The sequence below is a fragment of the Platalea leucorodia genome (assembly GCF_965183815.1).
Source record: "Platalea leucorodia genome assembly, chromosome: 1".
Classification (NCBI taxonomy): Eukaryota; Metazoa; Chordata; class Aves; order Pelecaniformes; family Threskiornithidae; genus Platalea; species Platalea leucorodia.
In genome coordinates, this window is record NC_138823.1 from 38,507,568 (window position 1) to 38,530,037 (window position 22,470).

Here is a 22,470-nt window from a genome sequence, read left to right on the forward strand (position 1 = left end):
TCATGAGGCAGGGACCTGTCCATTGGAAAATGGATTACGACCACCAACTCTTGCACATAAACTGGTGAGCAACCATCTAATGGTCACTAGAGAGACACCACAGGCCTGTGCTGGTGACCTAGAGGTGAAAAGACTTTCTTTGTCCATCTGAATCCCCGAAGCTTTCAGACCCCTGATCAGGGGGGAAGTTCTGATCTAAACGACCATTAATCTCCCTTAAGGTGAAAAGGTCGGAAGAGCAAGTTATTCAATGTTAACTGTTTTTTTATGCCAGCAAAAAAGCGGCTTTATTTCCAATGCTGTCTTAAAGTATACAGCAACACCTAAACATCCAAACTTTCACAGTGATTTTTCGAAAGTGATGTCAGCTTTTAGACAGATGACAAGGTCCACACGCAGTGTCAGCCCCCCACAGCTGTGTCCATAGCCATACCAACAATGCCACACAATGGCGCCCTTAAATCCCATAAAGGCAAGTGACAATGGCCCAGAATGAAGCGATAACGTATTGGAGCTGCTGACAATCAGTCTTTAACATGTGTTATCCATTTGACTGCAGGTGTAAATCAGCATTTCAATGTCAAGTTGCTAATTTAAGGCTGTATGGTCAAACATCCAAATAGCATACCCCAGGAAAAGCACAAGTGCATTGTTAAAGTAGGTCAAAGTCACTGCAAGTCAGGGAACACAGAGGAAAAGTTCCACATCAATAAACCAGCGTTTGTGCTATGATATATATATATATTTCATGACACAGTAGTATTAGATTAAATTAAACATTTACCAGAGCTCAGACTACAGTGTGGGCGCAGCCATCACTCTGTTGCCGCTCGGTTGACTTTGGTGGCGTATGTGCTGCCAGCGTATGTGGCTGCAGAACCGAGCTCTGTGGCTCTACGGTGTGACGTGAATTAACACGGCTCTCCAAAGGATACGGGTCACATTTCCTCTGCTTTCACTTAACTGTGCCACCTCATGGATGTGCATTAACTTTTCCCCCCTTTAATTTCCATGTTCAGAGAAATAAGGAAAATATCTGCTGCCATTTGTTGTATTTGAAGTTCTCTGAAAAATGAGTGCATGTAATTTTTCAAAAGAAACCAAAGACTGAAAGTATTTTTTTCATCCCCTCTCCTATTACTAGGAAAGTAGTTAACTTAAGACCCTGATTAACATTCCACTGAGCTGCGTCAAATGGTTCTTCCTCTTATTGTTATTTAGCTTTACAACGTTTTCTACCAACTCACTCATGGCAGCTGTTTCAGTACAATGGGAAAAAAAGAAAATGAATAACATTTTAGTGGGTTATTTAATAGGAGCCTGGAACTGGCAAAACATAAAACTGCATTCAGAAATGTTGCAGCTAAGGGAACTGCAGCCTTCCTAATGATAGCCCAGGTTTTGGGTTTTTTTTTGTCTCCGTTTCACTGAGAAATTCAGAGCAACAGTAGAAGGTTCTGCTTATTCTCATGGACAACTACACATAAAAAATATGCACAAAACATTTTGTAACAAATTGAGCCTGGGTGATTTCTCATGCGTACACTGCAGGTAAGTACAAAGGTAACTGGCTACGCGCAAAGAGAGCTGAGACCTCTGCAAGTTCAGGCACTCACAGTCCCGCCACGCCATTGCTCAGAGAGGAACCTCTTCTTCTGCAGGTGGCCTGCTGACGAGTCAAAGACGGGACCGGGTTCCCAGGCAGGATGAGTAGGGGCGGGTAGGCGCGGAAGACCCTCTTCTCACTGCTCAGGGCTGACACTGCGGCAGACAAGCAGTCTGTGTACCGCTGCCTCGGCTACAGGTCCTGGAGGGCTCAGGAAAATGCTCACATCACTTTCTGCATTCACGAGCTGGTGTTTGAATTTAAATTAAGTTCCCTTTTATTTAGGAAGCGTTCAGGGATGGTCTGAGAAAAAAAATGGAGGCCATACCTTTAGGCCTCCTGCTGCGCTGCATCAGGTTGCCCTTGTCCCTTCTCCACAGACACGCTTAACGCAGTGACGGATTTGTTAGGTTGGGGCTGTTGAACCCAAGGCATACTGCACGCGTGCCGGAGCACTGTCGTGCTTAGGCAGATTTACTAGGGGGTTATGGAAAGTGCCCAGACATAGCTTTGCTGTGTGCCTCTTAACCATCACTCTTTCTCATCCATTCTTCAGGTCTCAGGGGGACGGAAAGCCAACCACAAGACAGATGATGACAGCCTTGGCACGTTGCCTTAAAGCGAAGACGGTGCAGCGAGGAACGAGCATGCACACTAACATACCTGTGATTTCTTCCAAGTTTATTCACACAAGATGATGGTGAGAGTTTTTGCAGATTTAGGCATACTGGTTACGTATTTTTTTCTTCATTCTCTTTTTGCTTTGACTGCTGGGAAAATCAGCAGTGGAATGGAAATTGGCAAGGGAAAAGAGGAGCCGGACAAACTATTGTACCGTTTGCCCCCACTTCTACTGATGCCAAGGAGCAACCCTGTGATCTCTGAGAACCTTGAAAGGGGAATGGGCTTTCCATTCTCTAGTCCAGGTAAAACTATACCTGCTGTTAAACTATTTTCACCGGCACCACACGTACCCCTGTTTATACTTGCACCCCAAAGCTAACCTTATCACTGTAGGTGGACCGAGTGAGTAACCAAATGGGCCAGGGTTCAGTTTGTGTTTGCCTGCACAGAACTTGGAAAATACAGGACTAGGGGAGAGAAGTAGCAACTCAATGTCCACAGCAAGAATCTACTCTACTAGCAATTCCTAGGGTCTCTCAAACCATCCTTCTGTCCTGACTGAATAGCTGCCATTTATGCTTCCTTAAAACCTATTCAAAACCCATGGTCTAGATAAACTGAGCATTTATTCTTTTTTATATAAAGACTGACAAATCCTTTTATAGTTATAGCTGTTTAAGACAGAAAGTAAGTCTCTGACTCCACAAGGAAGAGGGAGGGACTCAATCAAGCCCTACTGCTAACAAGTATGACATACAAGGATTGTTAGTGTTGTCATGAAATATGTAATAATACTTACAACTATGTACTGATCATGCAGAGTAAGGTGTGCAGAAAGCATCTGAAATGTTCAAAGAAATACCACGCAGCAGTTCAGGTGCTTTTATTTCTGGAACGCCTCTAACATCGCTCTCGGTTGTCACCCACGATACAATGATTTTGCCTGCACAGCGCCAAGCTCACCAGGCAAACGATGCTGCAGGAAGAGACATTATGCTCTGGGAAGCTAGTGAAAGGCTACTTTCTCTCAATGGTTTTTGGTTCATAGTTACCTTGTAAGATTGAAGTTAACATGACAGAGTTAAACACTGCTCTCAAACGCTTTCAAACAAGCTTGTGTTTATAGCAAGTACAGCATTATTGGTTATTTGCATTCCAGTATCATCTAAAGGCAGTAACAGATACGTCACGGAGGGCCTGAGTAACAGAGCAGTAGCAGGACCACAAGAATGAGCAGCCCAGATTTCACACACGTGCCCAACCACTGCTGGGCATTCACAATTACAGTTTCACCCCAGCTGCCCATACAAATGCCAGGCTCATGTGCACACAACAGGCATGTTCAAAGATACAGATATATTTGACCAACTAGGTTTTCTCAGTACAGAGTAATTTAGTAAGACAATACATGAAAAACCCCGGTGAATCTTCAGCTGCGAATAAAACTACCACTGCCTGGGAGCCAGGGCATGACTCCCTGTCACACCATCACTACGTGAAGGACAGTACTGTGTGGCGGCTTGAGTTCCCTTGATTTTTCCTCAGAAAATTTCCACTAGTAACTAATAATTGGTGGTGGGAGAACATTTGTGTAGCTGATGTCCATAAGTGGGATTTCACAACCAGTTTAAGCCAGTCAAAGACCTTGATGCTGCCAAAGGGGTGTGGGAAACAGAAATGGCCCTTCTTACAGCACCATCTGCTTATGTTGGGTGAGGTATTATATCAAACCCTTTGTCTCATCTATAAAATATGGATAAAGCCTACGATATCAGAGTGGGGTGTGAGGCTTAATTTAAAAACCAGCAAGAGTTCTGGGTTACCTGGTATAGGAAGTTAAGTGCAAGGTTCTGTCAGTTGAAAACACAGCCTGCTAATAACTGCCATACTGGCATAAATGGCAAATAAAAAGTGTGCTGGAAGGAAATACTCTACATTCCTAACTAGCCCATCAAAGTGCTCTGCTTCAGTGATGAAACCCATGTGCTGTTCAGTTCCCCAGAAAGTGTATTCCTCCCAAACACAGCATGGCTGCCATGAATTAGGCTCCTGGAAAAAAGATTCTCTCTTCAGGACTCTGTACTGCTACCACAGCCTGGAGAAAGACAGGAGTGGAAAGACGAAACAGGACAAAAGATTATATACAAAAGAGTGTGACAAAAAGGTTTTTTTTTCCAAACACGGCAGCTTTGCACAATACAATAAAGTGAATCCCTTGCCCCTTGCTATTACAGCGTCAGCCTTCGTGACAGAGGTTCTTGTGGGCAATTTCAGCAGAGGACAAGATTCAGAAGGACATGGAAATCAAATGTGTGTCCCAGCACAGGCCGAGGCATACTGGTAGTACAGTCCTTAAGGCCACCAAACCCATTCTGTGGTTAAGAAGAAAATCTCCAGTCTTCAACCAGTATTCACCCACCTGTTTTAACTGAGCATTAAAACAGATCCAATGTCAATATCCAGTACACATCCTCAGATTCTAGGATAGCACTAGCTTTATCAGACCAACACAAGAGCGCAAAGGTGTAAGTATAGAGCCTTCTACTTCAACAGGATGACTGAAAAGTGCTCCCTCCCTAGCAGAAAGGAATAAGCACACCAGAGGTTATAGGGTTCTTCTTGCATTTGTCTTGGGCTGTGGTAGCTGCATGAATCAGATGCTGAAGGGGTCCAGCATGAAGCAGAATCTGATTTAAATGAACTGTACACACAACCATGTGCACTTTTTAAAAAAAGAAAAATAGTATTAAAATTTTGGTTTCATTTCCCCCTTTCCCACTTCCCTTTCTCAGTTGACAGTCAACCAGCTGGTTAACTGCTCTGAACGTGCACACTCATTCCCATGTTTAACCAGCGCTCCCAGCGGGGCACCGTGCAGCCATATGCTACACCACCACTTTTTAATATTGAACCACAACACACTGCCACTTCCTTACGCTGGTGGCTACGCTCTGAGTGACAGCACCTGCAGGAGCTCAGCAGAAGCAATTGCTTCACAGAGAAGCAAGATACAGTTGATACAGCTTCTTTCCACAGAACGCAGCAGGAAAAGGGAGCTGTTGCCTCCACAGAGACAAAATGACCATGATGGATGATGTCTTGCTGCTATGTGGTTCCTGTTGAGCGTGTGACCGTGCTCTGCTCTGGTTTTACTCCTCCTATGAACGCTTCATATATATCTTAAAAGGAAAGATAAGTATCTGACAATACATGTAAAAATTTTAACCCAAAGCAAACTTTCGGGAAGCCTTTTCCAAACATGTATGAAATGTGTAGGTTTTTTCTTAACCAAACAACAAAAAGTACCCCAGTTCAACAGCCTTCTTAGCGAAGCCAGATGGTAAAAAGATGATAAAGTGGAACAGAATACAGCAAGCTCACATTTTTCACAAGGTTACTCCCCTTCCCTATGTAAAAATACCCCCAATTATTTCTTAAATAGCATGACTTTTTAAAACAAAATCACAGACAATTTTAATAAAAACCATAATTTGTAAAATATTTTGGAATTATCTCTTAAAACACTTTTCCACCTTTGACCACCTCTAAAGCATAAAAAAGCCTTCAGTAAAGCAAGAAGTCTGCTGCAACTTTTATGCAAGTTAATAGCACTGACTACTGAGCAAGAAAAAAAACCACAGTCAAGCCTTCACTTCAGAACACTATTTAGTTAAAGATGAATTACTTGACCTTTTGGCAGTGTACAATGCAACAGAAGTCAAAGACACACAAGTTCTTCCATTCTCTAAACAAATTCAGCCCCGTATCTATAAGAAATTACCTTTGTGTTAGAATAGAGCACGCTTTTTGGAACAAAATGTTTAAGCTAATAAAGCTTCATGGAAGCCTCGAAGAGGGCAGATAAGTCTTCTTCTGTTTGGGGACGTGGTGATAGTTTAGTCACTCTCTCCTGCAAGATTAAAGAAAAACTAGATTATAGAAGGTTGCCAATAAAATTAACCAAACAGTAGCTGAACTATGTGCCTTTGTACTAACGTCCTTCACAGAGAATAACAAGGCTTTGCAAATAAGTAATCAAGTAATTAAGGTTGAAGCATCATCAACTGTACAGTACTTTCAAGAATATATTAGTTTAAATTGCCTATAATTAAATACACGGAAGCAAGATTAAAACGCAGTTCAGCTGCAAAGTCAAGTACTTCAAACACAGGTCTTGTCAGTCACAGATGTCAGTACAGTGGTGGGTAGTATCCTGGGAATACAGTCCATTTTAAAATTTATTTGCCAGCATTGGCACTAGGAGGCCAATTTTTAGGGACCAAGATTTTCAAAAGACAACATCTCTCAAAGCCCAGGAACTGCCATAGATGGGGAGAGTAAGCAGTGCTTGCAACTCAGACTCCGAAAAAGAGGCACAGCAAGGGACGGTAGTGAAACTGCTGAACAGCTAGCCTGACACTTTGGAATCAGAATACAAAATAGTTGCGGTTGGTCTTCATTTGGATGGTGATTCAACAGAATTTTCAGCCGCTGAAGTCCCACCGACTGAAATGAAACTCAGGTATATGCTTCACTGCCCTGCTTGACAAAATACCAACAAAGGCAGGGCTGGCAATTCAGAAAAGCCCCACGCCACTGAGGAGGTGGAGCTCTATTAGTGCAGGTATTCAGTTACTGCAGAAACACGCAGCTGAAAGGGCCTAACATTAGTGTACTGGTTATGATCAGTACTTTTATGCTTTCAACAATCAATGATTTTAACATTTATGGAAAGATTGGGGAGAGTTACAAACATCTGCAAAGACAGAGGCCAGGCCTGCACTAGGAACGCGTTATCTTTAGATGAATGCGGTGTATTTTTTGGCAAGATGGAGTTTCTTCTGTTACCACCTGTTTCAACATCTCCCTCGTGGAAGAGGCTGTCCCAGCAAAAGCTCTCAATTTCCCCCCCCTTTTTCACATGTGAGACAGTGGATGTCATTTGCTAGGGGCCTTGCCTGATGCACCAAGGGGGATGCTGGGGAAGGGGCTCCTCCAGCCCCCCTGCCTTGGGGGGAGGCTCAGCTCGGACACCCTCCCGAGCGGAGCACACACCACCGCCGCCGCAGCGCAATGCTGCAGCGCAACGCTGCAGCGCAACGCTGCAGCCGCTCCACTTCCCTCTCAACCCACAGGGCTGCAATTTGTGGACAGGCTGGATGTGGTTACACAGCAAAAGAGGCCGCTGCACTGTGAATTTAACGTGAAAGATTGGTCTACCGTGGTGAGGAAGTCAGCTGTGAGATATTCACAGTTCATAATCACGGTCAGCACGGTTAGCATGGCTTGTGATGAGTCTGAAAAGCGTAGCTTTGTGTGCGTAACTCTACCTCGACGAGAAGCTTTGCTGGTGCAGCAGTAGCAATCAAAGGATGCCTCTTTCCCCCTCCCTGACCAACGCTGCTATGCACACAGACCCAGCCAAAGAACAGGCTAAGATTCTTCTATGCAGTTTTGAAAGCAAACGGAAAATTCAAACAGCACTAGGGCAAAAGTATGTTGTTTTTTTCAGACTCACAATATGCAAAATAGAACAACTCGGTGCTCAAGTACTCAGTAAATTCATCAGGCTTGTATTAGGACACTCTGGGCCAAATTACAGTTTTGCAGCCCTGTGCACCAAGATGGCCAGAGTTATCTGTAAAGTCACCCGGGGTGACAGGAGACGATCACCCTGACAGGCTGTAGCATTTCCCAGCTCTATCGACAGAAGGCTGCAAATGGATGCTCCTCCTGTATGCCTCGACACAGAGGCACCAGTGCTCCCTCTGCACAAGCCTGCTGGTATTTGCTGGTGCCCAGACAGCAAGGCCCCAGCTCACCCAGTCTGACTCAGTGCACTCTGGTATAGTGCCAAAAATGAGCAACTCCTGGCTCATCAGTGGTTCAGCCCCGGTGTAGCTGCCTCAGGGATCTCTGCAGGCGGTGAGTGGGCTAGAGAACAGCCCTTCCACCAGCTCTCATTTTCAGCCCTCCCTATCTCCCCTCAAACACCATCACAGGGCTGGCCACCTTAGACCTTGGGACAGCATCTTCTTTGCTAGACTCACTGCTGTCTGTAAATAGGATCAATTTCAATAGACTCACTTAGAAAGGAAAATAAAATTCTGTTTTAACTTCGAGTATAAATGTCCCAGTAGAGCTCCCACCCCAAATCCTGGCAGATTAGAGTAGATTAGGTTTTGTTTTCCTGCAGCCTGCCATTCACAGTGTGGAATACACCCCGCATGCTTATTAGCGCTGTCACCACTGTACCACGCTGCCTTGTCAATGTGAATGGGTCAGTGCTATATTCCAAAGAAAACCTACTGCAAGATGAGAAAAAAAAACCAACTAAAAATTAAACTCTATAGACTACCTCTGTGGGTAATAATGGACTATTAAGGTACACTAACACATTGTCATCATGCTATATCTCATATACAAAAACGAGGTTTGAGAAACTATTAGGTTATCTCATTTACACAATACAATTAATCATCAATGCCGTGAGATGACAATAAATGAATTAAAAGTCAATTTGAGCTAAGGTAACAAACAAACAAAAAACAGCTTCAACATCTTTTGGTGAAGAACCTTCCTCCTCCCCCAGCTATGCAAAACATGCCTTCAGTCAGATGTTGTGCTTGTGATGACCCAAACCCAATTGTTTTAAAGAAACATATTTATCAAAACAAACCTCCAAAATGCCCCATAACAATTTACATGCATAACATATTGGATGGGTGCTCAGGGACCTTAGTTTTCTTCCTGGCTTTACCACTGCTCTGTTTTGTGTGATCCTAAGTAGTTGTACCTTTGTGTCATTCTCTCAGGTACAAAATAGGAATATTAGTATTTACATTCTGTTTTAAGTTGCTTCTTTATGAATGAGAAGAACTAGACATGGTAAGAGGTACTGCTGTAAAAAGTGAATAAACTTTCAGTCTACAAAATTTTCATTTTCTCTGTAGTGTTTATTTCCCTTGCTACTTGTTGGAAATAAATCCTAAGTGGACAGAACAGTCCATAGCATATGAATCAAACTGTCTTTTTACGAGGAAGATGCTGGATTTTGCTTTTGGAGTGGTGTGTTGCTTTTTGACGTGTCTTTGTGAGCACTGAAACAATAAAGGGTATTACAAGTTTAATCTATATCATCCCAGGGGACCTTATTTCAAATTCTGATGGGGGTCACTGGAACAAAAAAGCCATCTGGGAAGAAAAGTGCAACTTCTCAATATGGTAAAGTTTAATGCAAAGTGAGCTCGATCATTCTTACCAGATAGCATTTGGTATTAAGGCTTTATCTATAACCCATCCTGCATACATAATTAACAGAGAGAGTTATGAAAAAGCAGTATCTTCTACAAAAACCAAAGGTCTATGAAAAACATCCTCTTTTTTTAAAATGTGACAAAAAACCCCAAACAAACAGAAAACAAACACCTAGCCATTCTTGCTGAATCCATGTGAAGACCAGACTGCAGCATGCACTCCATCTCACTGAAAAAACTAAACTGTGCAGAGAAATAAAATACAGTTGACTATCCATAATTTTCTCCGTTTTAATTGTTTTCATGTAGGACTAGAAATAACATTTGCTTGAAAAGAAACACTTCTGTTTTTTTCAAAAATCTGCTCTTTTCATTTGACAAGAAAAACTGTTTTGCTTTCTGTCTTACCTGAGGCAGAGTCCCTTTGACTAATGCAGGGATGTCTGCTTTAGAATAACCAATTGCAGCTAAGCCATCATCAACATTCAGATCAAACAGGAATTTCCGGAGCGTGTCTGCCAAAATAAACCCCGCATCTTTGATTCTGGCAGTGCGGATGTCAGCTCCTAAAATAAGACATAATGCCTTGACTGTAGGGTGGAGAGAGAGGAGGAAGCCTGTTCTGGACTTAATTTAATCATAATATCAGCTGAATGCATATCCATACATAACAGTCACTGCCCTAAAAGCAACACAAAATAAAAAGAGGAATCAGTCTTCATTTTACAGTTGGAATAGTCTGTAAAAGGTGAAATAAAACAAGATCAGGAGAAGCAGGTAACTGCTGCCAGAAAGACTAACTGCCATGTGAGGTTAACTTCCTTTCCCTCTGCGCTTACAGGGAGAAGCACTTTTCGGTCTGACTAACTGCTGGGAGGAAAGAAGCTAAGGCATGAACGTCAGTGGTATTTATTTTTATGGACATTGTGCCAAATGCTAACTTTAAGGCCTTGAGTTTGCTGACATCTAGAGGAGATGGAAACCACTGACTATTCTGTTCAATTACACATTCAAAGAGAGGACTAGAGCATGTAGGCTGAGAAACACAGGAGACGGCAGGGCAGTGTTCAAGGGGTTAAGTAAATCCTAAACTTAGTGCTATTAGACTATGTATGTGCTGACTTGCGTAGGATAACATAGAACTGAAGAGGAGGAACTGGCATCTTTGAAACACCTACTGAACAGTAATGAAAGCATCAATATAAAATGGAAGATTACCAATATTTCTTACACAATAGCTTGTTTCCCCTCCTTCAGTGAATGGTCAGGACTTATTTAAAAGTAATAATAAAAACATGTCCAGATAGATAAGACATTCCTCCATATGATTTCTTTTCAAAGTAAGCTGAGCTAAATTTGTTCTCTGGGTAACCTCAATGATGTTACACCAGAACTATGTTAGGTCCAAGTGCCATACTGAGAGATGACTGCGAGCACAACATAGCTACAGTAAAAATACTTTCTGTGATCCTCACACAGTTCAGTGTAACATTCAAAGGGGGTTAAGTGAACAGGAGACCAACATGCTCATTCGAGGAGCTCAGATATTTGAGTAGTAAGACTGGCAGTGCTGTGGTAGAGAATGGGAAAAATTGATAAATAAGGTATGACAAGAGTCTGTACGAAGTCTTATGCTATTGGGATTATGCCATGCAGTCTGAGTTTACCCTGGGTTTTGCTGTGGACAAGTAACTGGGACATAAATCCAGGATCTTCAGATTGTAAAGTAAAAGGGAAAGTGAGGAGGGAAAAAAAGGACAGTATATGTGAAGGGCAGTTTGAAAATACTGCTATAGTTCTACTACTTTGTGCTCAACCTACAGGATACATCAGTCTTTGATTGCATTTAGAAAACTTCTGGCCACATGCACACCTATTTCAACTGTTCAAGAATCCACCCAGGGAGGTATTAAGCTTTTTCTGCCTGTACCCAAATTCACAGCTGTACATACACACAACATAACTATTTAGTAATCTGCTCCATGTCATAAAATACCTTCTTAGTCATTGCATTTGGCAACATGACAGATTTGAATCAGCTACTGTAGTCGGTTGGACTCTGGACTGGAATCAGAAGTAAACACCCCAGGTGGGAATTAACAAATTCAATTCCATGTGACATGGTTTCGGCAGAGTCCCTTTACGGCCAGGCAGACAATAACATAGTTTAAATTTCTTTTGAGAAAATTAACAGTGTCCTGGTTTTGGCTGGGATAGAGTTAATTTTCTTCCTAGTAGCCGGTATAATGCTGTGTTTTGGATTTAGCATGAGAATAGTGTGATAACACACTGATGTTTTAGTTGCTGCTATACTAAGTCAAGGACTTTTCAGCTTCCCATACTCTGCCAGAGAGGAGGTGCAGAGGAAGCTGGGAGGGGGCACAGCCAGGGGGGCTGACCCAGACTGGCCAAAGGGCTATGCCATACCATATGATGTCACGCTCAGTATATAAACTGGGGGGAGCTGGCCAAAGGGCAGTGATTGCCGCTTGGGGACGGGCTGGGCATCAGTCAGCGGGTGGTGAGCAATTCTATTGTGCCTCACTTGCTTTGTATATTCTTTTTCCATTATTATTATTATTATTTTATTTCAATTATTATACCGTTCTTATCTCAACCCATGAGTTTTTTTCACTTTTCCTATTCTTTCCCCCATCCCACTGTGGGGGGAGTGAGCAAGCAAGTGCCTGTGTGGTGCTCAGCTGCCAGCTGGGATTAAACCATGACACAGAGCTTCTATAGACAGAAATTATGGCAGCAGTTGATACCACAAAACCTAAAAGAACTGCTTGTTAACCACCTGTTTTAAAATCAAGGAGCCACAGTCAATTTCTCTGATATGCAGTGCTGGCCAGTTATCCAGAAATATTTTCTTAGTCTACTTTGAGTTATATGTTATTGCTGCAGGAACATAGACATTTTGTAGCTTAGTATATGATTCCAACTAGGTTTTATGTTCTGCTTTTGACCATAGGCAGGACTGCACACTTCAGAGGAAGGCTGAACAAACCTCATAGCCAACATTTATAAAATAAATGGGATTTTCCCCCAATGTATTTTTTCTGACCATGTTGTTTTACATCCTCTTTAAAATACTGTGATATTTTCATTGTCTATATAGAAGTCCCATTCTTCTTTGAAACCCACAATGCTTTCAGATTACTTATACAAGGAAGTCATACATGTGACTGGATTGCTGTGACTTGCATACTGTGGCGGTGCATCTTCAAGCGACCTAATCACTCATCTGTGACACATAGAGAAGCCTGACCATACAAGGGACTGAACACAAATTTTCCAAATACCGGGAGAGTTGCCCTAACCACTTTCTCTCTACTCTCTACACTGCTGTGCATGTGACTGATTGCTCATTAGCGAGCATGGGTATTAGCAGCAGTTTAGCTACAACACAGTCTAGTGCAAACAAAAAAACTGACCTTATATATAAATAAATCAGCCCACCACAGAGCCATGCTGTCACAGCTAGACTGCTAAGAGCTCCAAGATTACATCACTGAAAGCTAGTTTATTACACACAGTCATGCTGGGGTGCAATGAAGAGGTGTCCTTTCTCTAGGACAACTTCTGGTGATGGGTTGCACAGATAACAAAGCACTGTAGGAAAAGATAATCTTTAAATGAACTGTCAGCTTACAGCATTTACTTTTATTCTGCTAGGAAGCAGAAAAGGCCACTTTGTTCATTAACTCGCTTATGAGCCATCACAGATGTGTCCACAGGATAGTTACTCCATGCTTTCCCTTGACATTGGCCACTGAGAAATTCCAACACCTACACACAAATTTAGGCCTACATTAGAAAGACCGAAACCCACAGTTGCGTGCCACTGAAAAAGAGCAGGAGTGATTCGGAACATCACTCTGTCCTAATTCACTGCCACAGCAGGAATTTTGTTAGGCAAAATGCTTCCTTTTAGCTAAGAGATGCACCTGAGTACTGGTTTGTTTTATGGTATCTACTTTAAAGTAACTACTCTGCATAAAGCACCAAGAGCATGCCAATCAATCACAGCTACTCTCTCCTGATTCGTAACAGATCTACACTCAATTTCAGCTGTCCAGTTTTCTAGCCAAGGAGCAGATTTCTCCAGCTTGCTTCTCTAACTACATCATCCAATATTGAAATTTAGCATTATTCTACCTAAGTTTGCATTATGTGTAACTCAGTCAGACTCCAGAATCTTGTTTTTTAAACTTAAAACCTCTGCAACAACTAACTACAATTGCTTGCACACATTTTTTTTCCTCCCAAAAAGACATTTTGGAAAGAATTCCATTTGTATGAGTAATTTGTATCCATAGAGATTCCTACCTAGTATCTCTGCAGCTTCCAAGTGCCGCTCAGGATGTATCTGTGCAGTGAAAGTAAACACTGCTGGGGATGTCAGCACCACAGAAAGGCCATGTGGCTGGGGAGGAAAAAAAAAAGGAAGAAAAAAGAATAAAATCACATCAACAGGACACATCATACTTTCAACTTGAATGTGCTTTAATGCTTATTAATGTGAGATAACAGAGAATTTAAATGTATAATAGGAAAACAAAGATAAACCAAGTTTTACCACTAAAGAGTGATCCACATTATAATCCTTTGGTTTATAAGTTTTCACCAAACCAGAAATAGGGTAAGACATTCCATGGCTGGAACAGAGAGTAGAGAGAAAGTCGTTAGGGCAGCTCTCCTGGTATTTGGAAAACTTGTGTTCAGTCCCTTGTGCAGTCAGTCTTCTGTATGCAAGTCCCTTAGGTACAGGTACTCAAAAGGTATTTAGGTATAGATATGGTAGGGATATTAGGTACAGACAACCCTCACCCTTCCGCACCTTAGGGACCTAGCTGTCAAAGCCAGTACCTCCTTACTTTGTGAGTGCAAACTTATATTACTCAACTGACTGGACTGAGAGATGTTCAGTTACTACAGTAATACAGATATGCCAAAAATAGCATAATCAGCATCCCTACCTGATCACACTGCCTGAGAAAAATAAACATTAATTTTAAAGTATAATTAAAGAGTGGATTTGCTCAAACAAAAGGAATGAAAGGAAGGTCTCTGAAGAGAATGACTGCTAATAACTTCTCCGCACAATTCAGGCTCAGGCTTTGCTTCTCTGAGATTTTCACCCATAGGAAACTACGTTGCCTTGCAATATCAATTACAGCTCATTTCGGCCTGCTAAATGCCTACCCCACAGACAAACTTACAGACAACTGCATCAGTTCAGGAATGGCACAAGATTACCTCATTGTTGTCTCACTGCAGAACAGCTGGCATGAAATTCAACATTTTAAATGCCATTCATGTTTTTTTTTTTTTTTCCCCTAACTATGGTTTTCACTATCAAAGAAGGTAAAGAAGGCCATGTTTTGTAATTTTCACATGATTGGATTTGAGTATCACATGCCAGAATACACAATCCTCATACACATAAATGCCAAGAGCCCATCAATTTCTCACAACACACAGCTCCCCCTGCATCACAGGGCATACTACAATGTCTTATTATATATTCAGCAACAAAGGCAGCGATGTCTTTGACACTCTGAAACAAACACTAGCTAGAAGCTGAGCTTGGATGGGGTTAACATTTTTCTGTACTCACCAGAGATGAACACCAGCATTGCCAAAGCCAATACCAGCAAAAGCACTTGCTAGGTGCATGTTGGCTCTTGCTTCACGGTCTTCAGGGTTTCTGATGGCTCTGTGCACCATGGAGACAATGGTACCAGTGAATTCACAAACGGATTGGTAATGCAGGATGGAGATGGGAGAGAGGGCTTCTCTATCGACAGAAACCTCTAAGATAAGCTGAGATAAAACTGCTGGAAATAGGACCAATTCACACTTCAGTCAGAGAACAATCCTGCTTCTGGATCAGTAAGTAGATCAAACTGGTTCAGTGAAGGGCAAGTTTCCTTTCACTTTTCTAAAAACTGAGTAAATAGAGTGAATTTAGCCATATTCACCTCAGTGGTAGTTTCAACAATTCTACTTCGGAGCTTTGACAATCCTATGTACGGCTCCAAGATCACCCCAGCTTTCCCACCATCTCGTTAGGTGGTGGTCTGAACCCCACCATCTGTGCAGGAAGAGGACAGGGTTCCTTGCCTTCCTACGCATCCAACTGCTTGTGTAGTTTGACAATATGGAGGAAAAGTCTCATGAATAGATTCCACAGGAACAATAAACAACAACTACTTTGACTAGCTAGGTACTGTAAAAAGTCTTTTACAAAAAAACCCACGTTGATCTTTAATAGAAGTGCACATGGTATACAAAAGCTGTATACAGGTTAAAACTTTATTGGTAGGGATCAAAACCAACTCCCAGTTAAGTCAATACTTAATCTAAATTGAAAGTTTTCTAAGTATGAACTAGTTTTCTGTAAACGCATAATTTTGCACATTTGTAAGTACATGTGGTTACCTTCTTGATGGATGTATAAGTATCTTAATTTACACTGAAGGTCACAGAAATTACACCAGTATTATTTCGTTCAGTGTTACATATTCCCCTTATACTGTAATAGAAAGAGGATTCTTGAAAAAATATGTGAATGCTGCTTGCATATTTACTGAGCAGCTTGAAATACCTTTAACTGAGGACTCCTAAAATAGATTCAGAGAGGCATTAAAAAGCTACCTCCTCAAGACAACCTAGTAACCCTAATTTTACTTTCAAGTTTATTTGAAAAACTTCTTGCTTTCTTTAAGAGAAATCCAGGGTAGAAAATGAAGGTTTAATGTAGTAGTTTGCCTTATTTTAGCCTAAAATTCAATTTCTTCTAAGTGTCCCTTTTTGAGCACTGAAGACAGAACATACTGTTAAATGTATTACCTTTTCAAATATTTAGCTACAATGCGCAGAGCATGAAGAGCCCAGACATCACTGATGGGGTTGCTGCCTTGGTAAGCTGGTCGGTTGATTGGATTTGAAGGGCAGGGACTGCGCCTGTTGTAAGGAAGAGCGGTGTACGATTCTAGAGCATGGCTAAAAGAAAGGTTAAAAAATGAATTATTTAAGTGGGAGAGCTCCATTTTACTGCCCTGCTGCCCTTTGAATGCAGGTTCTTTTATTTACTTCTGGTGTTTAACAGTTGCTAAAAATAGAAATACAATCTCATAAACAACTGGGAAAATGCTGGGTGGGCACCTCCATAGTGCTTCGCTCTCCAACAGACACAGAGAAGGCAATCCAAACACAGTCACAATCTATCAGCTCACACCATGCTTAAAGTTAGGCTGGATGAACTGGCATCTGGCATGGTGTAATGCTTTTCACTGAAGAGCACTGTGCATCTGCAATGGGTGTGTTTCCTTTCTGTAGGAAAAGAGGCTTTGGCGCTGGAAGCCCTGGAAGCCACCTTTCCTTTAAAAGTATTGACCTTTAAAAAATTAGGAGTATGATATTTAAGCTAAGTGGAACTGCCAACAGTCTCATCTCCCGGATACTCATGAATCTGGCTACATAAAGAGGGGGCACTGCCTACATTGCTATATTTAGATGTACAAAACTACAGACAAACCATTTTCATTTATGAACGAATGCCTCGATTCCATTACAGCCATTGTAGTTCAGGATACTTCACCAAGCTTCAGAAATCACACAGTTTCATTATACATCTATTACTTTAATATACACAGCACCCAGAAGCAAGGTAAGCTCTGGCCCTCTAAATAGAAACTTCCATGCATCTTGTGCAGTTAAAAGCTGTAGGTTTAAGATGAAAAAAATCGTGTGTCAAGTGAAAAGCACATTATGAGAGAGGTTCTGAAGATGGTCATAATTGGGCTAAGACCTGCCAGCATCCCACAAGCCTTCACAAATTTTTGTTTACACATTGTGGCTTTTATTAGAAATTCCTTGTTCTCTATTCCCTGCCATGACTGTGAGATGCTCAATGCTGTCGCAGTTGTGATTAATCATCTACATGATCTCTTAAAAAGGGACACCTGGACTCTTTTGCCTGACAACAACCATCCTGGAAGCAAACAGTTTCTCCAGTGCACTGCAAAAACATTAAAATTTCTGCAAATGAATGATTTGTTTCCATACGTTCTGAGGGAGGTAGTGAAATTAAGTAAGAGGAAGGTATAATAGAGACCACCTTAACAAGAACAGGAAAGGGAGAAAAAAGATCATCCTCTTCTGCTCCTAAAATGTATTTTTTTTCTACAATCACGGTAAAAATACAAAATTGTAATAAATTCAAGTAGCAGCCTACACAGAAAACTCACCAAAGCACATCAAAGCCACTGTTGGCCACTATTCGCTCAGGCATAGACAGTGTGTGTAAAGGATCAATGATGCCTAATGTTGGCTTAATGGCTCTTGAAGCGATACCTGCAATATGTAAGTAAGGAAAAGGAGTTAAAGATTTTTTTGCAACAAAATAGGACAAGACAAGCTTCAGGTTCAAAATATAACAATAATGAGGGGAAATTATTTGAAACTGTGAAGATAAAAGCAAAGAGAGAAAAGGGAGAGTAAGAAGTATCTATGGATCTAAGCCTTACTGATGAAGAAGTCCCTGTAAGAGAGTTGTAAGATTTGAGACTGTTGCCTGAAGGGAATTATAGCAGACAATGTTCTCTCTCCATTTGTAACCCTCCTGAGCAGCCTATACTTTCAAAATGCCTGTGCTGAATGGCATCTACAACATTATTCTTCCATTTGTATCTTCTGTGAACAATCAGAGGGCAAGACTGGTTTGTGTCTACAATCAACTTCTATTGCTAATTGCTGTCTTCAGCATCTGTAATAACCATGCCTTCATATTGTGGTTAAGGGGGCACAGACGTAGCTTTGAGAGAGAGAGAGAGACATACAGACACGCACAGACTGACTACATATAGACTAGAAAACTCTGAGCTATGGTCAGAGCTCCTTAGCACACCCATTTGGGTCCCAAATACTGTAGACTATGTGGCATATAAAAGCCACACGTTTAGAACTAAAACCTCGAAACACCTATGAAGCTTAAGATGACATTTTAGCCTTAATATTCATTTTCCAGGGATGAAAAGGCCAGAGGAAGACAGTGCCCCTCACTTGCACAGCATCTCAGGCCTGAGGTTTCAAAAAGCAGGAAAAGGAACATTTGGTTGCAATTACACAACAAAGAAACAGAAGTCTTAAAAGCAGAAAGAAAAATACAGAGGAAATAAGGAACAGTTGGTTGACCCTGAATGTAAGTAGAAATTTCCTTTGCAATTAACATTTTCTGCCATTTAAGAACTTGAAAGATTTTAGTTTCCTGTTTTGCCTTCAAACTATAATCCACTGTATTATATAGGTATTTCATTATGTTAATATGCTATAAATTTAATTCAAGGAGGAAACATTTAAGTTCTTCAAATTTGCCTATGGCAGTTGAATCAAACAAAATGACACCTGAAATGACATGCAGTATCCTTTTCTTTCCAGGCAGGGAAATAATGAAGACATTGGAAAAGTAATTGTCTTGAATAGCAGACAGGAAAAAAAAAAGAAAAACTCACCGGTTTTTACTTTTAGTTCTTTGAAGTCAAAAATGGCAACACCAGTGGTTTCACTTCCAGTTCCAGATGTTGTAGGAACTTAAAAGGAAGAATGGGGATAACAACAAATAACAAGTAATACATAATATTGCAAAATAAAGAAATAAAAACACAATAGTAATGCCACCAAAAATACAGGATCCAGGAAATCTTGGAGGTATCCCTGATTCAAAGCCAACAGGTCAAAGCGAAACTGCCACTTTGATCTCTTTTCTCAGTAAAAAGAGTCAAACTCAGCTGAACAAGACAACTAATGACAAAAACTGTGATTTTACTTCCACTGAAATAAATAGCAAAATTGCTGCTGAATACAACTAGGGCAGAAGTAAGCCCAAAGGAAGGTGAAACAGTCACGGCAAACTGATTTCATTGGAAACATGATACAGAGTGTAGAATGACTCCCCTTCTCCTACCCCTCGCTCTCCACACACCCTCCTCCTGCTTTACCTGCAATAAGTGGCTTAAGGGGCACAGTGACAGGCTTCCCTTTCCCAATAGGAGCATTGACATAATCCAAGAAGTCTGATGCAGGGCTGGACGCATACAGGTTGGCAGCTTTACAGGTGTCTATTACAGACCCACCTCCAACAGCAACATAGGCATCAAACTCTCCCTTTTTAGCAAATGTAATGGCATCCAGGAAACTGGGAAAACAAAAAAAAGCTTTCCAATTAGTCAGGAGAAAAACAGCACATAGAGAAACTAACTGTTAAGACCAGCGTACAGGTCACAAGGAGGTGTTTAAACAGCTGTACGGCATGCTCTAAGAGCCTAGGCACTACTGTGAGAAGCACACTGTCAGAAGCAGTACCTTTGGTCTGTTGGCTCCACCCGGACATTATCATACATCTGAAAGTTTACACCATATTTTGCCAAGGAATTCAATACTGCATTTACAGGAGGGAGTTGGGAAAGGTTTTTATCTGTCATCAAACAAACTCTTCTAGCACCAAGATTCTGCAGGTCCTACAGTAACAATGAAATTAAAAAATAAACAACTGGCATAAAATCATACACTGAACTATTTAAATAGTAGTCCAAATCAACTGAACCATTTAATAATAATAAAGCCCACAACCTAAAAATAGGTGGTTATCATAAAGTTTTTGAAACGGTCTCCGCTAAAGAAAAAGAGGATTAACCATATAGATATAGGATACAGAAAACAGCATAAAGTATAAAACTGCCAAACTTACACAGTTGAGGTCTTATGATAGAAGAAAACTAATGATAAAGATGTTGAACAAGTGAAAACCATGTGGAACCACTTAAGACTACAGTAAAATATAACATATTTTTTTGAAATATTTTTTTCCTACATAATTTGTGTGACATAAAAAGGCTTTTCCACAGCTTAGGTCTCCCCTAACTGCGTCCCAAAGCATGGCATTAAAATCTTCAAAATTTAATACTGAATATTAATTTATTGATGAAAAATCAAAATAAGGTGGCAAAACGAAGAAAAATAATTCTACATCCTAACCTTTGCTAAATTAATTGTCACAATAGCTATACAAAACATGCATTTCTAACTAATCCTAAAGACAGAAGTTCTGTCTAACTTCATTTACTACCTGAATACTAATTTACAAATTTGCGAACAAAAAAGAAAACTGTTAATGCCATAAACGCCAAGCAGAGAGGAAAAAACGATAAATGAAAAAAACCAATGATAAAGGCAAACTGGAACAATGTACTCAGGTGAATCATCTCACTGCTGAAATAAAAATTCTACACTTTCACAGTGCAAACTCAGAGCTGAACGAATATCCACCAAATTTAATGGAAAGACTCTGATTCATTTTAATGAACACTGGAAGAGACGAAAGTGATCTTGAGAAAATCCTGGTGAGTCACCAGGATTCAAAACTTTTTGAATTAAATTCCCTGTCAAAGAAAAATATTGTTGCATAATCCTGGCAAATCAGCAGCGATCTAATTATGCACTATGCTGCATTTCATGTATTCGCTTATACCACAGCAATGCTGATGTAACATGCTTCTGTTCTTCACCCAACAATATTTTCCAACCTTTTTACACCGGTATATATGACTACACATCCTGCAAAGCAGTGGAGATTCAGACATACCATATATAAGCTTTCCCTTATAGAATGGATTGATAGCACCAGCCGCCCTTTAGAAAACAACTTTTCCCCAGTGATGGACTTGCACTACAGAAGCTTACCATGCCAATCTCTTTAGTAACTCCTTCTCCGTATCGGATGTTCGAAATGGCCATCTACAAAAAAAAGAACATATTTTTTCTTGGAAAATGGAGAAATGGCATCTAGTCCTAAGCAGTCAAAGTAAATATAAATATTTACTAATGTAAATATTTGTTAAATGCCATATTTGGAAGTATACAAAATACTACTTTTAAATCAAATATATTTTATTATATGTACCTCAAATGCATAGTCTGTATTTCCCAGGGTAGGCCGTTCAGGGACTGGAATGGAAATGAAACAGTAAAATTAGGGAACAAAAAGTTACGTCAATCTGTATCTCAATACCAGAGTTGACAGATTCCTTTGCTTTTAAAATCACTAATACATTTGCACAGGTCATCTTGGCTTGTCTGGGTAACAGATACCCATTTTGTCCCTTGTTGTTTGTGAGATTAAATGAACCATGTACTTAATTTGATTCATAAAATTCAGCAAAACAAGAGTGTTTTTTCCTTCTTTCAAGAATTAATTCCTTCCTATAAAAACTGAGTAAGTTAGCAGGAAGTTTGCATGAGAGTTTGTTTGCAGTCTGCAAAGACCAGATCAGCACATGATAAGTAGAACTAAGTTATCTGCAGAGCATACAGGCTGCTACACACAGGTTGAGAGGTGTTATGAATGTGTAGGGGTTACATGAAGACCTTCAGAACAACTTTTAAGACAAATCCATGAGACATCCTCCATACACACCCGGATAGAGAACATCTTTTGTACGTGCGAGAGTAGTAGTGACAGGCGTGTACACTTCTTTTTACTTCTGCCTAGTCCTGAACTTGCAGGTGAAACTGAATTGCTTGCTTGAAAATTAAGAAACTGCATACATTGCTAATAATAGAGAGTTTTAATGAGCATCTGTGTGTCACTATCAACTTTATTTAATAGAGAATATATTTATAAGGATAGTATTTCAGTCACATTCTTTCTCTGCCATGTCATTCTTGCATGAATTTCCACAAAACTCCCCATTTCTTGCGTATCTTGATTTTGCCACAAAGCGAAACAAACTGCATCAACTGAAACAGCCCATTCTTCTCCAAGAAAAGATGAGTCATTCTGCTCTTCCTGCTGAAGTCATGCCTTCTGTCTGCTATATTAATTGAAAATATGCGGTTTGGATTCAGATCCAATGAGTGAAGCCATGGTAATGACTCTTAGAGACACTCTGGGGTGCACTGAAGCACTGACCCACAACA

The 22,470-nt window shown here is 40.7% G+C and overlaps 1 protein-coding gene across 1 annotated transcript; it reads right to left on the bottom strand.

Annotated features, from left to right (window-relative positions):
- Positions 1-5,261: 5,261 nt before the first annotated feature.
- Positions 5,262-21,465, bottom strand: ADHFE1 (alcohol dehydrogenase iron containing 1). The gene is made up of 13 exons (XM_082321704.1): positions 21,455-21,465; positions 21,235-21,288; positions 19,858-20,012; positions 19,494-19,690; positions 19,008-19,085; positions 17,745-17,850; positions 16,345-16,497; positions 15,110-15,208; positions 14,069-14,147; positions 13,819-13,915; positions 9,895-10,052; positions 6,012-6,140; positions 5,262-5,409 (listed from the first exon to the last, which is right to left on the bottom strand). The coding sequence occupies exons 2-12, from the start codon at positions 21,286-21,288 to the stop codon at positions 6,057-6,059; spliced, it is 1,260 nt and encodes a 419-aa protein (XP_082177830.1). The 5' UTR covers positions 21,455-21,465; the 3' UTR covers positions 5,262-5,409; positions 6,012-6,056.
- Positions 21,466-22,470: the final 1,005 nt, after the last annotated feature.

Coding starts and splice junctions, on each gene's coding strand:
- ADHFE1 (XM_082321704.1), bottom strand. CDS start 21,288: ATGGCCATTTCGAACATCCGATACGGAGAAGGAGTTACTAAAGAGATT. Junction 10,053..13,818: donor GGAAGCTGCAGAGATACTAG/GTAGGAATCTCT, acceptor GTCTTATTTTAG/GAGCTGACATCCGCACTGCC. Junction 6,141..9,894: donor TCAAAGGGACTCTGCCTCAG/GTAAGACAGAAA, acceptor TTAATCTTGCAG/GAGAGAGTGACTAAACTATC.